At 46.9% G+C, this 15,162-nt stretch overlaps 2 protein-coding genes across 2 annotated transcripts; one reads left to right on the top strand and one right to left on the bottom strand.

Annotated features, from left to right (window-relative positions):
* Positions 1–64: 64 nt before the first annotated feature.
* On the bottom strand, positions 65–1,330 carry ybey (ybeY metalloendoribonuclease). Its single transcript, XM_076263704.1, has 4 exons — positions 1,067–1,330; positions 840–971; positions 679–747; positions 65–598 (listed from the first exon to the last, which is right to left on the bottom strand). The coding sequence occupies exons 1-4, from the start codon at positions 1,274–1,276 to the stop codon at positions 503–505; spliced, it is 507 nt and encodes a 168-aa protein (XP_076119819.1). The 5' UTR covers positions 1,277–1,330; the 3' UTR covers positions 65–502.
* A 357-nt stretch (positions 1,331–1,687) lies between these two features.
* mcm3ap (minichromosome maintenance complex component 3 associated protein) lies at positions 1,688–15,045 on the top strand. Its single transcript, XM_076263701.1, has 29 exons — positions 1,688–1,816; positions 2,070–3,784; positions 3,896–4,143; positions 4,255–4,336; positions 4,454–4,604; positions 4,790–4,989; positions 5,320–5,459; positions 5,573–5,770; positions 6,103–6,371; positions 6,501–6,663; positions 6,773–6,933; positions 7,094–7,317; positions 8,021–8,289; positions 8,423–8,523; positions 8,617–8,748; positions 8,838–8,951; positions 9,565–9,717; positions 9,941–10,138; positions 10,320–10,388; positions 10,485–10,619; positions 10,735–10,891; positions 11,089–11,365; positions 11,762–11,859; positions 11,982–12,372; positions 12,665–12,928; positions 13,036–13,165; positions 13,454–13,642; positions 13,958–14,120; positions 14,496–15,045. The coding sequence occupies exons 2-29, from the start codon at positions 2,200–2,202 to the stop codon at positions 14,658–14,660; spliced, it is 6,426 nt and encodes a 2,141-aa protein (XP_076119816.1). The 5' UTR covers positions 1,688–1,816; positions 2,070–2,199; the 3' UTR covers positions 14,661–15,045.
* Positions 15,046–15,162: the final 117 nt, after the last annotated feature.

The following is a 15,162-nucleotide window of genomic DNA, read 5'->3' as shown; positions in this document are numbered from 1 at the left end:
AGTAGTTCATTTGTCCTTTAACCAACCACACTTTTTAGTTAAAAAAGAAATCATCAAACTGGTGTAGAAATTACTTGTGTGTTTTGTTTAATGTTCAAACCAAGGGCCAGTAATATCTTTATAGTCTGCTTTTACATTTTCTTTTAAAATAAGCTCTTTGGCAACAAGAGTGTATTGAATGAACGGTGTGAATGCATATGAAGTGTACAGTAACAATGAGATATACACATACATATATATATGCTCTGTAAAATTGCCCAACATTCAGCTTTTAGCCTCCTGAAGCGCATTTAAATAAAACATGAGAAAAGACATCTCTTGTGTTTAATTATCGAGTATAGCTGCTTGGCAAAACCCTGATCACACTGTGTAAAGATAAGGTAAAAGTTCATCAGCATGACCTTGAGGTATAATGTTGAATAGTGCACTAGGTCACTTCACAATATCAGAGGTGAGACAGTGTGGTTCATCTGTCACGTTAGTCTCCCAGGCAATAATATAATTATCTGTCTTGAGAACATTTGTTTGAAAGTGGTTCCAGTCGGCTGCCAGTCAGTCTGTTGAATTCTGCCAAAATGTAGCTTTCTCTCTGAAACATCTATTAAAAAACGAGAAGATATGTAACGACAAGCGATGCTCTTCTGGCTTAAGTACACAACAAAGTGCATAAACGAATACCTCTTTCCATTCTTCGTCTGTGTCATGTCTGTATCCAAGTAAATGACAAATCCCATGAGCTGTGACCACCTGCACAGAAGAATATTAGAGGTTTGAAAGAGTACGCCAATCTTAACTTTAATATCTAACTATTTACGACTTTGCCTTTATTTTATGCTCACTGTCAATGCGCTGTGAAAGTCTTGAGATTTCCCTTTACACTGTTGCATCACATACTCCACTCCAAGGAATATGTCACCGAGGTTGTGTTCGTCTCTTTGCAATCCACACGGGAGTTTACCAGGTCTCAGGTCCTTCAAATATGACAAATATTTAAGTCGTCCAGTTCATTGATGAGGGTTACCAAGCCTGCCATTTCTATTTTTCAAAATGTAAAATAACTTCTTACCTCGTAGAAGGGGAAAGATAATACATCAGTTGGTGTATTCTTTTTTCTGTAGATGCTGTTTATCCGTTGGATCTTACAGTTGTCAACACATATTAAACCCACGTCAAATTTCTGAATGCCTAAAATATGCCTCAACGTATCGACATCTTTGCGTAGTCTCGCGCGCCGCACAGGCACCACGTGCTGGAGATTGCGAATAACTACACCCATGGCAGAAAAATGACCATGAACGTTAAGTCTAGTGTTGCATGGACGTTTAACCAAACACCTCACAATATATAACTCTTAGAACAAATGATAACTTTCAGTTAAGTTATCCACCAACTCGTCGGGCGCATTAGAGTTTCTGAAAAAACATGTCGATCATAAACGATTTTAACAGACTTCGCTAACGTTAGCTAACGTCACTGCTACCAAAGTGTTAGCTATCTTGCAAGCTAATGTGATCGCTACTATCAAATGAGGGTCGCATTTTCACTAAATGTCACACAGAATATGCAGTCTCAAAACAGTGCCTTGATGGCCATATGCCAGCGAACTCTTGTATCCAATTAAGTGTATGTCCTTAGATGACACATACACTACACTGTTCGCCTATAGCTACAGCACTAGCGGACCTTGACCGGTGTTTTCTTCGTGATTCAAAACAGGACGGACAGGAACCGGAAATACCACAGTCCTGTTTTCATCTGACTGAGTTGGCGGTCCGTGTACATTCTCTGGAGCATTTGGAAAGAAATCTCGAAATGGGTGAGTAAAAATTCCAACAAGGGGGTTTAAATAGAATATGTAGTCGCCCATGAAGTTTAACTATATTTGGTGTAACTATAAATTGTATAAACATCCAGCAACGCTACTGTTGATTCTTAAGATCAGTGGCATGCTAACGATAACAGCTATATGTTACGATAACTTCAACATGGCGAGAAGTTTAGATGATTTGAATAATGTTATGCTATTGAGCCCGCTGCCTTGTTTGATTGTATTGTTTCTAATGTTGCAGGTTCTTTTGGTACATCTGTCAGTTGAAGTTTAATATCTGTGCCTGAAGCCGAGGTGTTTCTCACTCCTGGTGTTTTTGCTGCACTAGAGCAAAACAAGAGAAGAAAGTTTGCCCTTTTCCTTCTCTGACAATGAATCCATCCAATTTTTTTGGCAGTCAACAGGGTGCCTTTCAGGCCCCAAATAATGCGAACCGTAGCGGGAGTATTTTTCAGTCCTTTGCACAGCAAAACACACTTAACGCCCCACAGAACGTAACCTTTGGACAGACATCAACATTTGGTCAATCATCCGCATTTAATCAGCCACCAGGCTACAGTCAGACCACCGGACAGACCTCTGTGTTTGGACAGTCCTCAGCATTTGGTCAGACTCCTTCATTTGGTCAAAGTGGAGGTCTAGTTCAAAGCACTGGACAGACTCCAGCCTTTGGACAGTCTTCTCTGGGACAAGCCACTACAGGGTTTGGCACTCCACCTTTTCCACAGTCAACTGGACAGACTCAGGGGTTAATGTTTGGACAGACCTCTGCATTTGGACAGACCCCTGCGTTTGGGCAAACAAGCGGATTTGGTCAGCAGACACCTGCATTTGGCCTCCAACCGGGGATCTCACAGCCACAGGGAGCGTCAGTCTCCTCTGGAGGCTCTGGTGGAGCTCAGCCCATGAGCTTTGGCACGCAGTCTGCCTTCTCACAACCCACAGAAACATCTTCCTCAACTACCTCCTTGAATGTCCAAAATGTCCCGAATGTTGCCCCAAAAAGTGGCTTTGGCATATCTGAATTCAGCTTCAAACCATCCAATGAGGCTGTCTTTAAGCCCATCTTCAGTGCAAGCCCAGAGCCCACTAACGCCCAAACTTCATCTGAACCCTTCGGGACATCCAAGTCAGCTCCAACCAGCATGGACAGCAGTGGACCAGCAAACACTGGATTCTCTCTTCCAGCAGCCCAGAGTCTCCAGACAGGAGGGCTGGGCTTCAGTTTTTCCCAGCCAGCCGTGGCGCCGTCCATCTCTGGCCCAGCTGCAGGGGCCCCTCAGAGGGAGACCCTCCCGGCCAGCACCAGCTCTGTGACCGGCCTGCAGTTCACCTTCTCTCAGCCTGCTGTTCCATCAAGCAGCAGCACCAGTGTGACCCAGCCGACAGCCGTGCCGAGCAGCCCGTCCTCCTTCACCTTCTCTGCCACAGTGCTCCAGGGACAGGGGGAGTCGGAAAAGTTTTCCTTCGGCGCGGCCGGAGCCAGACTGTCGGCTTTTGGAGACCCTAAGGTGAAGCCTGAGGACACTGCGAACTCCGAGATGAGCCGTGGGAATGAGGGACACTCGGGAGAAAGCACATTTGGCAACTTCGGAAAAGGAACCAAACGAAAGGAGGAGACCAATGACCTTACTGCTGCTCAGGGAAAGACCGCCAAGGTGGAGGTGGATGCTCTAGGATCAGCAGGTGCTTCAAGGCAGCCATCAAAACGGCCTCTCCAGCGCAACCGTGCATTAGCCGGAGGGCTCTTTGGGAATGCCATGCGTAGTGTCCTGAAGTCCTCTGTTAATCCTGTCAAGAGGGATCCTCCAAAAGAGGATGATCAACCCCCAGAGTGGGGACAAACTCAGAGGCCTGATCACCCTGCCCCCTTCCCCCAAATGGGCAGCATATCAGCTCCTCCACCTAGATCCCAAGCTCCAACTCGGGAAGTTCTTGAAAAGGCAGAAGAAATGGGTGAGTGGGTTGACCCGATCTTGCACACCTTGCTCTTTGGTATCTTCCGTTTGAATTCTGTTACAAAATTGAAATGCCTAAAAAAAATGTCATGATCTTCTTGTCTTTAAGGTTCACTTGAGGCGACAGAGCCAGAGGCTGCGACCCCTGAACCTGCGAAGCGCCGCCAACGGCAGGAGAGTGCAGACAGCCTAGGGGGACTCTCTCCCTCTGACATGACAGTGCTGCAGTGCAAGGGTGTCCCTCCCAATTTAAACAGGAAAGATGTCATTGAAAAGCACTTCAACCATTTTGGGAAAGTGCGCAGAGTGTTCTGCAGACCGCAGAAGAATTTGGCCATTGTGCACTTCCAGGACCATGTGAGTCATAAATTGATGATGTGTTTTCATTTCCTACTGTGACATTGAGGATCATACTACATTAATATGTGTTTGTGAGTCGCTCTTTTGAAGTTTGTATTCCTTTGTCAGGCATCCGCAGCAAAGGCAAAGAAAAGGGGCAAGTCACTACATGGAAATGAACTGAGCTTATTCTGGCAGCGAAAGAAGCAAAGTAAGTTACACTGGGTTACTAACTGAACATGTATGTAATATACATATGTTAACTTAATGTGTTTATTAGCCACACATATCAAGTGCCATCTTTATCTCTTGTTTCTGCTCTCCAAAGGTCCAGCAGAGAAGGGCATGGGATCCTTGGAGGGAGAGGACGCTGCTGGTGGCAACCCCTTTAGCCAGGCCTCCGCTTTTTCATCCTCGCCACTCAGAAGGCCTCTGCCAAGGTCGGCAACTGTCTCAAGTGCTGTTTCTACAAGCAAAGGGTAAGCGAATGTGTTGTTCTTGTTTTCTTATGTAAGTACACAGTGTATTTGTATTTTCTACTATGTCTATTCAATGTGGTGTTTTGCTGGACTGTAAAGTGAAATATTTGACCAAATGTGAAAGCTGTGTGTTGTGAACATGCTGTTTATTATAAAACACGTTTTACTTTATGATACATTTTCAGGTCTCCACTTAAGAAGTCTGTGATAGCCAAATCTCTGTTTGAGAATGAGCCACAGCAGGAATCTGCTTCTGAGGGCCAGAGTTCTGACCGGTCGGTGAGCAGCCTGCCTTCCTCACTCTTGCCCCTAGTTGGTCAGCTGGCAGAGACAGCAGAGGAGAAGTACCGCCTCCTTGAGCAGAGGGACAAGCTCCTCCGACAAGGTACCCACTCCTGAATTTGCCAGTAGAACGTCAGATCAGATACTTGTATTGCTACTCATTCATGTCTATCAATAAGAAAGGGCACACCTATTGCCACTTATTGCTGCCGTTTCCTCATAGTAATTTATTAGCAATAGTAATAAAATGTCAGTGGTTCTGTTCTGAGACATGTACTGACTTTATTGACATTGTCTTTTAGGACAACAGTTCTACATTCATTAAGTAGTTAATTTCAGTATAGTTTGTCAAGTCCTTTATCCACTTTGTTGTTTTTGTTATATCGAGGTGAGGTATTCTCATTCAGGTTTGTTTATTAATATATGTTGTCAGGTCGCCCCAAGAGAACAGATCTGGATATGTCCAAGGTGTTTGTGGGGACGTGTCCTGACATGTGTCCTGAGAAGGAGCGCTACATGAGGGAGACCCGCAACCAACTCAGCTCCTTTGAGGTGGTGCCAGAAACTGAGAAGGTTGGTTTCATCCTCTGCCTACCAGCCAGACTTCAGAGTATGGTTGCTCTACGTTTTACAAACCCATTGATGCTGTTTGAGTGCTAAGGACATGCCTCTGTGCCGTCTATCAGGTGGACCACTGTGCAGCCATCAAAGAGTATAGCAGATCGTCGGCTGACCAGGAAGAACCTCTCCCCCATGAGCTGCGACCACTTCCTGTTCTCAGCATGACCATGGACTACCTGGTCACGCAGATCATGGACCAGGGTGAGGGCAACTATGGGGACTGGTACGACTTTGTGTGGAATCGAACCAGAGGAATTCGCAAGGTTGGTGCATTGTTTATCATCACAGCTGTGCAATATCAGTGCATATTTACCAGTCAGTGAGTACCTTACTGGCCTTTGAATCAGAGAAAAGCATGCTTGGTTTCCAGTAAAGACCCGTTGGGCTCTATCGTGCACACGGCGCAAGGTAGCACAGGACGAACCTGGCCACACCTTTAATGTCTATAAACTTTACGCCTCTGACCATCCGTTTCTGATCGCCAAAATAGGGCCCATAGTGTTATGTGTAGATGTTAGAATTATGAAAATAGTTAAATGTTTGGTGGTCATAAAAAAAGATCTGTAAAAATATGTACTCTTTGCCACCTCCTCAGGACATCACTCAGCAACACCTGTGCGACCCCGAAACTGTGGCCCTGATTGAGAAGTGCACCCGCTTCCACATCCACTGTGCCCACCACCTCTGCCAGGAGCCCATGATGTCCTTTGATGCCAAGATCAACAATGAGAACATGACCAAGTGCCTGCAGAGCCTGAAGGAGATGTACCAGGACCTGGCCTCCCGCAGTATCTACTGCCCCCACGAGGCTGAGTTCCGCCAGTACAATGTCCTGCTCAAGATGAACGATGGAGACATCCTCCGGTCAGTTGCCACTACTGTTGCCTCTGTCATCTTACTGATCTTGTGGTCATCACACAGCCTTTCGATACTATATGTGCATCTTTTTGTTATGTTATGTTATGTTATTTATTATTATTATATTCACTGCAGAGAGGTGCAGCAGTTCCGTGAGGAGGTGCGGAATTCCCCAGAGGTGAAGTTTGCGGTGCAGGCCTTTGCAGCTCTCAACAGCAATAACTTTGTTAGGTTCTTCAAGCTGGTGAAGGGTGCCTCATATTTGGCAAGCTGCTTATTGCACAGATACTTCAGTCAGGTAAGAAAATAGGTCTACTCACTGTGCAGTACTGTTAGACTGTTGATCTTTTCAAATTGCTATCAGCTCTTAATCTTTTTTGTCCCTTGCCTTTGTTGTGTATGTCTAGGTTAGAGGAGAGGCTTTGAGAGCTCTCAACGTGGCCTACACCATTGGGTCTCAGAGACCCACAGCTTTCCCTATCGAGAACCTGGTTAGAATGTTGATGTTCCGTAACGTAGATGAAGCTTCAGGCTTCATCCAGCACTATGGACTTGCCATGAACGAAAGGTCAGACTCTGTCCGCACACACATTATTACAGAATATTATTCAATTTAACCTTCTGTTTTTACTTTTGTGCCCTTTTAATTTCATTACAATGTTTGAAGTCTCATATTTACATCAATTGTTTTTCTTTCTTTTTTTTTCTTCTGCATTCCAATTTTCCAGTATGGTGGAGCTCAGTCGCACAACCTATCAGGAACCGGAGCTATCGCTGCCTCAACGGAAATCGCTGGCCATTGAGAAGAAGAGGACAGTGCTGATTGGTCAGGTGGTGAATGGCGAAGCCCTGCCCAACCCACCCCAGCATGTGCCCGTCTGCAGCTTCGACTCCCAGAACAAGTTTAGAGGGGAGGCACTGGCAACAGAGCCAGCTCCCTCTGGTGTTCGAGGTGAGTGCATGACCAATCATCACTGACTTTTCCTCCTAGGTTCTACATTTAAACTCTGAAAGGTATAGATAGAGCTTGATTAACCTGCAGTGTCTGCTTAAAAAAGAAAAAACGGAACTTCAGACACTGCCCTGGCTTTGTAAACGGGAAGCAAAGTGACCCTGACTGAGCAGTGAGCACTGCACTGGGGCTACACAATTAATTGATATTTTAATACAAATCACCATTTGAACGAATGGAATTAGCTAAACACAAAGGCTGCAAATAATCGTACAGCTCACAGCCCTGTCCCAATGGTTGATCTGGTCACATCTATGATTTTTATATTCATGGCATCCTCCTTTTGTGACAGACGGTGAAGCTCACCCAACAGGAGTACTGTGGTTCTCATACTCCATGCGTCCTCATCAATCAGTAGTGTCCCAACGCAAAGCAAAATTTGAAATATTGAACTGAAGCTTGACTTTCAAATCAAATCACAATATCTGTCAGGAAAATCGCAATTAGATATTTTCCCCAAAATGTGCAGTACAACTCTTTCAGTCTAGTTCACAAAACCAATGGGAAGTCATTCTCAGATGATGTCATTGATCAGAACTGATCTCCAACCACCCATTTTAGGGATTTGTTTGTGGGCCTTAAGCCATGCACACACTACCAGTCAAAGGTTTGGGCACGCCTACTCATTTCTGGGTCTTTGTAGTTCCGCTCTTCAAGCTGGAGCAGAAGCCTGTTCTGGAGTCGGAGCCCAGGCCCCTGCTGAGGCCCAGGCAGCTGGTGGAGCCCCAGCCTCAGGCTGCAGAGGAGTCGGTCCAGCCGGACCACGGTGAGGCAGCGGGACTGCAGAGCCAACCAGCTGCCCTGTCTGGACCAGCTCCGGAGCTCCAGAGCCTCTTCCAGCCCATAGAGCAGCCGCAGCCCGACAGGCCTCCATCCCCACCCCCCAAGCCGGAGGTCATCTACTCTGATCAGGTGAGCTGCCGTACAACTCATTTTGAACTCGCCATGTACTGTATAATCTTTGCTTCCTGTGTCACAGTGTTCTGAGAGACTTGAGAAACGTCGAGTGAAATTGCCTCTGACAATGTGGTCTTCTGTTTATTAGGACATCATGGCAGAGGTGGAGTCGGTGGTGGATGAAGTGCTGGTGGCTGAGGTGGCAGCGGTGGCCAACGCTGCGTCAGAGTACGTCACCGCAGCCCTCAGGTGAGACCGTCTGCCAAAGGGCCCGAACAACTGAGAGTGAGGGAGGTTTTTCAGCGCTGGATCTCTGACTTATCTATATCTTTGTGTGTGCAGTGTGAGCGACGTCCAGCTGGAGGCGATGGTGAGCGAGGTGGTGCAGGAGATGCTGCGGGACGTCTCTTCGTCTGAGATCAACGCTGAGAAGGAACGCATCGCCGAGGAGAAGCGCAAGCTGGAGGAGGCCAGGTGGGACTCTGACCTCATCATTATTTGGTCCAGTTAAGTGTAGCTGTGCCCATCAAAGTGCTCTGACCATCTCTGGTTCTCTCCACCAGACGGAAGCAGGAGCACGAGGCCCTCCTGGACCGTTTCAGCGCTGACCTCTGCCATGAGATCACTGAGGAAGTGGTTATAGAGTGCGTGAAGGAGACAGCCACTTCAGAAATTCAGTAAGCATATTTGACTCTTAATTTGAACAAAACAGGCAAGAGTCTTCCTGAGTGAATGGCTGTCTTTTGTCACCCGCACCACTTTGAAGATATGTCTTGTGCTTGCCTTATTAAGATTGAGTTATATAGACTGATATGATTATAATGCTCTGTAGCACATATGTAATAAAGAGTTATGAGCTTGCATTTAAGTGTAATGTCACGAAATGTCAAGAAATGTTCTGGTTAGCAAGCACAGGGCAGTGTTGTGGGGCTGTGCAATAAATCTAGTTAATCGATTAATCATGATTATGACTTCCATCCAACATAATGGAAATATATAATGATTATTTTGCTACATTCAGTTTCAGAACAGTGCTCTCCTTTTGTCTTGAGTTGTCGTGTGCATTATCTTTTTGTATGTATTTTTTGTCTGTTGGATTATATGTAAAATTCAATTTAAAAATGTTTTGAAAATAGATGATGGTTCCAAAATCACTGAGTAATCGTGTTTTAATAATCGCGATCTCAGTATTGAACAAAAATAATCGTGATAATGCTTTTTGCCATAATCGAGTAGCCCTGCAAACGTTGTTTTGAATTGTATTGTAAAGGTTGTGCTGCGTTCTGTTAGGTTGTCTCAGGAGGAGAAGGCGGCGTGTGTGGCCCGGAGCTCCCAGGCCGTGTGTGACCACCTGGTGGAAGAGACCCTGGAGCTGGAGCTCTGCACGCTGGCTCAGGAGATCCTCGATGCCGAACTGCAGCGCATTCGCAAGTTCATTAAGAAGTCAGTGGTGACCACCTCCTTTGTCTTGTTTGTCTAGAGGGTGATAGCCAGTAGGTTTGCACGCATAAATCCCAGAGGGTGATAAGGGTAACTTTTTTTTAAACCTCTCACCCTGTCCTTGAAAAATATCTGTGCACAACACTGTTAAAAACAAAATCGACTGTATTTATCCCTCATTCTTCCTTGCAGTGTTCGATAACAGCTGTGTGTGTGTGGCCTTTAGGTGGCGTGATGTGGTGGCTGTGCGCCGGCAGCTGAAGAGACAGATGCGAGGTTTCCCAGCAGCCCCATGCTGTGTGGACCTTCGCTTCAAGCTCAAGGCCCTGGCCCCCAGTGCCCCCCACATCCCCTCTCTGGATGGCCTGGCCAAGGGGCTGGTCAACCTGGGCAACGCAGGGAACATGGCAGTATCCTGCACAAGGTACTATTGGCTAAATTTTGACACTTAACTGACAATGTTTTCCCAGGGCCAATCCCAAAGTCGGGACTCACGGACTTTGGTGCGTATTCTCGCGAAACTTTGGGTTTGGCCCCCAGAGTGCATTTACATGTGACTGATGTCAGTATTTTGAATAGATGGTAATTCCATTGCTTCTTTGCAGGCTGTTAAAGTTTAGGAAGGAGGCACTTCACCAGATGAGGGTGCATTTCTTCTACAGTCAGCTCCTCAGGTGAAGATTGAACAGCTGTAGTCCAACGTAGCCTGTTTTGTCTTTAAATGATGTTCTATAAAGTACCGGTTTCTAACGGCCTGTTTTATTTTTAAGTGAATGTGTCTGGACTCCTCTGGACTTGCCCACACTGGTGGCCGAGAGCATCCCAAACCCACCTGACAGAATTTTCTGGAAGGCTATGCTGATGCTGCCCAGCAGTCACGAGAGTGATGCCAGCCTCACAAACAGGTATGAAAGGAACAGCAAGCAGACTAAAATCCAGGATGCCACAAGCAAAGCGATGAGTGTTATGGTGGATGGCCCTGGCTCTTATTTCTGTTCTGTCCCCTGCCCTGGTCTGCAGCATCCTGACGGACTGGTTGGAGGCCAAGTTCAGTGGTGGAGACGAGCGTCTGGACAGCAGTGATCTTGCCACTGCTGGTGCTCTGCAGACCCTCAGCATCAGTAATGGCCTCAGGGAGCTGGATCAGCGGACACACAAAGTACACGTCTGCATCAAGGTAGCGTAGGGAGCTTTTTAAAGACGATTTATGTTTCTTTTGCAAGGAATTGGAAGCAAATTTATGTGGAGCATACAGTGTGTGTAAATTGTCTTAAATTAAACAAAATTATACACCCATATTATATGTTGTATAGAGTTGCTACCTGACTGTGATTGGTTGGCATTACCGTGTGGTGACTGGCATTTGTTGATCAGGTGAGCCGCGGGCCCCTGGGCGAGGAGGCCCAGTCCCAGCTGGAGGAGGGCAAGGAGCTGCTGGGCACCAACGCCCTGCTGATGCTGCTGCCGCCCACCCTGGACGCTGGACATCACGGGCAGCAGGAGCAGGACGAGGAGGACGTGTCCATGCTCTCCGCCCTGCTCCAGCTCAAGCAGGTCCAGCAGGCCAGCAGTTGGCACGCCCCCATGCCCCTGGCTGTGGTGGTGCCCGGGCATCTGGATGAAGCCGTTAACGACCGGAAGCTGGAGGAAGGTAGGGTACTGAAACTACTACCAGAGCCAGAGGAACACACAATTCACCACTTTAATCAGTAGGGGTAGTCACTGTTGTAGTCCCTAGCTCGTACAATAGCTCATGTGCAAAAGACTGTTTTTTCCTCTCCAAGTGCCTAATTCTATTCTTATTATTATTATCTTATTCTATTACTTATTAGACGCCATTTCACTGTCCTTGTCTTAAGTGTTTGGTTCATTCTTGTTTTTTAGCTGTTTATTGTATTGTTTTTACCCTAAATGCACTAAATGCAGATGTAGCAACCCTAATTTCATTGCACAGGCAACTATACAATGACAATAAAGGCTATCTATCTATCTATCTATCTTGTAGTGGTAGTCTTCATCATCTTGTGAAATTCTCTATTTTGTCTAGACCTCATGCTGAAGGCATTAGTGGATGATGGCCTCATCTCAGAGTATATATTCATTCGCATCCCAGAAACCACCAATGACATGCAGGGAACAGAGCAGGTATGTCTACTCGGCTCGTAAATCAGTGAAAATATTGTTTTCTTCTTTTTGGCCCATTTGACCGATATGTTATTTCTGTAGAATATTCCTTCTGGTGCTAATGCTTGTGTCCTGTGCACCAGGTCAGCCAGGCGATGAAGTGGTTGGTTGCCCACTCCTCAGCCGCCTCCCCGCTCACCTCTCAGACGCTGGTGGACTTTGTCGAGGCGGGCCTGTGCCACGAGTTTAGCTCCAGGCTGTACCGGGACAAGCAGGATCGGGCGCAGGCAGGGCTGCCCTGCCAGGACCCGGCCCCCATCATCGAGCTCTACAACAGCGTGCTGCTCTTCCTGGCCGGACTGGTCTCCTCGGAGCAGCTGTCCAACCTGTCCTGGCCCCCCACCGAGTTCTCTCTACCGGAAACCCGAGACCTGCTGCCCCACCTGGACTGGAACGCCCCAGCACACCTGGCCTGGCTGAAGAGGGCCATCCTCACCCTGCAGCTCCCCGAGTGGGACCTGCCCCCAGTGACTGGTGAGCTTCTGCTGGTAGTAGTGGATGTTGGTTACATACATTAGTTGACTCCCTTAGATTGTGTAGTGCCAAAAAATATTTGAATTTTTTTGTTTTTAAATGACTGTTCTGTTAGAGGGAATGTTTTAGGAAGTGGTAGAATCCACTTTTTCCTAGTCAAGTTTATAACTCAACAGTAGTTCTCAAGTGAGTCACTGTAAACAAACTATCAGATGGGTTCATTCACTGCAAATTAGGAAATGAATGAATAAAAACAGAACTCCTGTGTCTTTCCCCTCTCCCTGCTCTACAGCCTCCTGGCCTTGCCTGTGTTCCTCCATATTCCAGTACGTGTCTCAGATCCCCTCGTCCCGCCACAGCCAGCCCCTGCTCATGTCTCGGCTGGAGAACCTCATGGTGAGAGTGCGTTCCCAGAGCCCTGGGGAAGAGGAGGACGAGGAGGAGGATCTGAAGGCAGGTCCCTCCTTCCAACACGTGCCCTGGGATGAGATCATAGCTCTCTGCATTGACCACCGGCTGAAGGACTGGCGACCCCCAGAATGCCCCGTTGCAGAAGGTGGGAGAAGGATGGGAGGGGAGGAGATGGGAAGGGGGGCAGTGGCCAACATACTAAAAAGAGAGAAAGGATGGAGCTTACATGGTGTCATTTCTCACTTTTCACAGATGCAATAACTGCTGACGGCCAGATCCTGGTGTACTTCCACAGGGAGGGCCTGAGTGACTTTGTACCTCCAGCCAGCTGGGGGGAGGCTTTGAAACGCACACACCAGGAGAAGCAGCAGGAGTTACACGAGTAAGACAGCAGAGCTCTGGAGATCCAAGCAGCATTTATATCAAACACAGCTTGCCTCTGAACATTTCTTTCATGGTAGAATCTTTGTAATTGTAAAATCTTTGAAATTGTAACTTTGAGGGTGCTAAATTGTTTGCTGCTAGTACTTTGTTTTACTATATTTTAAAGTAACAGATTGAATTCTGAAACAGCAGAAGCTCTATCAGATTGCGCCCCCTAGAATGAGAATGACAAGTAAGGTTGCGCATGTAAGGTCTGAATTACTGTATGAATGTGTTTGTTTTTCAGGTCCAGAACCAGCTCCAGACAGAGCTTCACCCCTCCGGTCCACATGCTGAGACAGAATCTGTTCCAGAGTGTGATGGAGGTGCAGGAGACGCCCCCTGAGCTGGACCTCACCCACACGCCCTCAGCCCAGGAGCTGCTGCCCCAGCGCCTGCTGTCCGGCATCGAGCAGGAAAAGGCCCATAGCCAAAGGTCAGAGGTCAAAGAGGTTTTTTTTTTTTTTGATGAATGGTATACGAGTGATTATTATGGCCAAGGGAGGGTCACTCTTGTCCACAGCTTTTGGACTAAATGGACGCATAGATGACTAGAGGACTCTCTGAGCACTGTGCTGGAATTCAGGCACGGGCATGTTTGTTTAAGATTTGAAAACAGATTATTATTTAGAGTGGTTTCTGATTACTTCAGGCAAACAAATGTTTCTTGCTTTTAAAGCGTGAGCACATTGCACTTGTTGTCCAAGAGCACGTGGTCATAACCACCCTTTTACTTCCTCTGCCCCGCTAGGTTTGAGGAGCAGCTGAGGCGTTGGCTGGACGGAGACTCTCTGGACACGCCCTCGCTCCCCCTGTTCGTCCCCTCCACTCTGCTGACGCTGCCGGAGCTCATGACCCACACCAGGAGATCCCCCACAGCCGCTACCATGGCCCTGGCTGCCTCACTCACACAGGTACAACTCACGCAGCATCCCTCCTGTTCCAAAGACCGCAGCGGCACCTTAAGGCGGGGATCACATTAGCCAGCAGCAGCGGCAAAAGTAACGCAACGCTCAGGCCGTAATAAGTTTTAGCTCGTTCCTAAGCAACACAAACGGTTTGTCAACTGAATACGCTCGCGTTGCGCTTTGAAAGTTGAACCAAGTTCAACGCTCAGCTTGTTCAACGCTAGCGTTACGCCAGCGTTGCCACCGTTCTGCTGCCGAACAATAGGAAACCTGCCGCTTGCCGCTGGCTGATGTGATCCCCGCCTAAGTCTTGTTACGTTTACAGACAGCTTGGTTGTTTGTTTTGTGATTGAGCTTAAGGTTTTGTGGCTGTGCTTGTAGGCACCTGACGCTGATGATCCAGAGAAGTCTGGTGGTGACCGGCTCAAGAGACTGTCCATCGCTCAACGCATTCAGGATCTGGACCGTACGATCGCCGCCAGTCGAGAGGAGGAACTTGCCTTTGGACTTACCCTCAGTAGCCTCTTGGACATTGTGGATGATTGAGGAGAGACTTAACCTATTTCCTTCACTGTTTACAAATGATACCTTAGAAAGGCCTTTATAGCACATTGAATGAGGTTCATTCAGCAGATATTACTTCAGTTGTATTTAGTTTGGTCAATGTAATCAAAATAGAACTTAATAACTTTTTATTGTTAGACTTTTGTTTGTTTGTTTGTTTTAGCAGATGTTGCTTTTCATCATCATGAGAGTTTGAATGATTTAGAAGCTCCTGGTTGGTGGTGGAGTGATATTTTAAACATACTTAGTTTGCATTCAGAAGTCTTGTGCAAATTATCAAATTGCTTTCAATGTGTGTATTTGTTTCATTTTTTTTTTGTATTTTTAAGTGGATTTGTCAGCGAAATAAAGAGTATTTTTTGTATGATGTTGCTGTGAATTGATGTGTTGATTAGAGTTTATAAATGGGTGGAATGGTGGTGATACCCATACCCCTCCCCTTACTCCGCCCCCTCTCATTTTGATTGGATAACGTCTCCTCTGG

This window comes from Alosa pseudoharengus, unplaced genomic scaffold (assembly GCF_046254945.1).
Source record: "Alosa pseudoharengus isolate Yale_2024_CS ecotype anadromous, Long Island Sound unplaced genomic scaffold, YU_APseudo_1.1 YU_APseudo_1.1_scf_3, whole genome shotgun sequence".
NCBI lineage: Eukaryota > Metazoa > Chordata > Actinopteri > Clupeiformes > Clupeidae > Alosa > Alosa pseudoharengus.
This window is presented reverse-complemented; position numbering and strand designations above follow the sequence as displayed.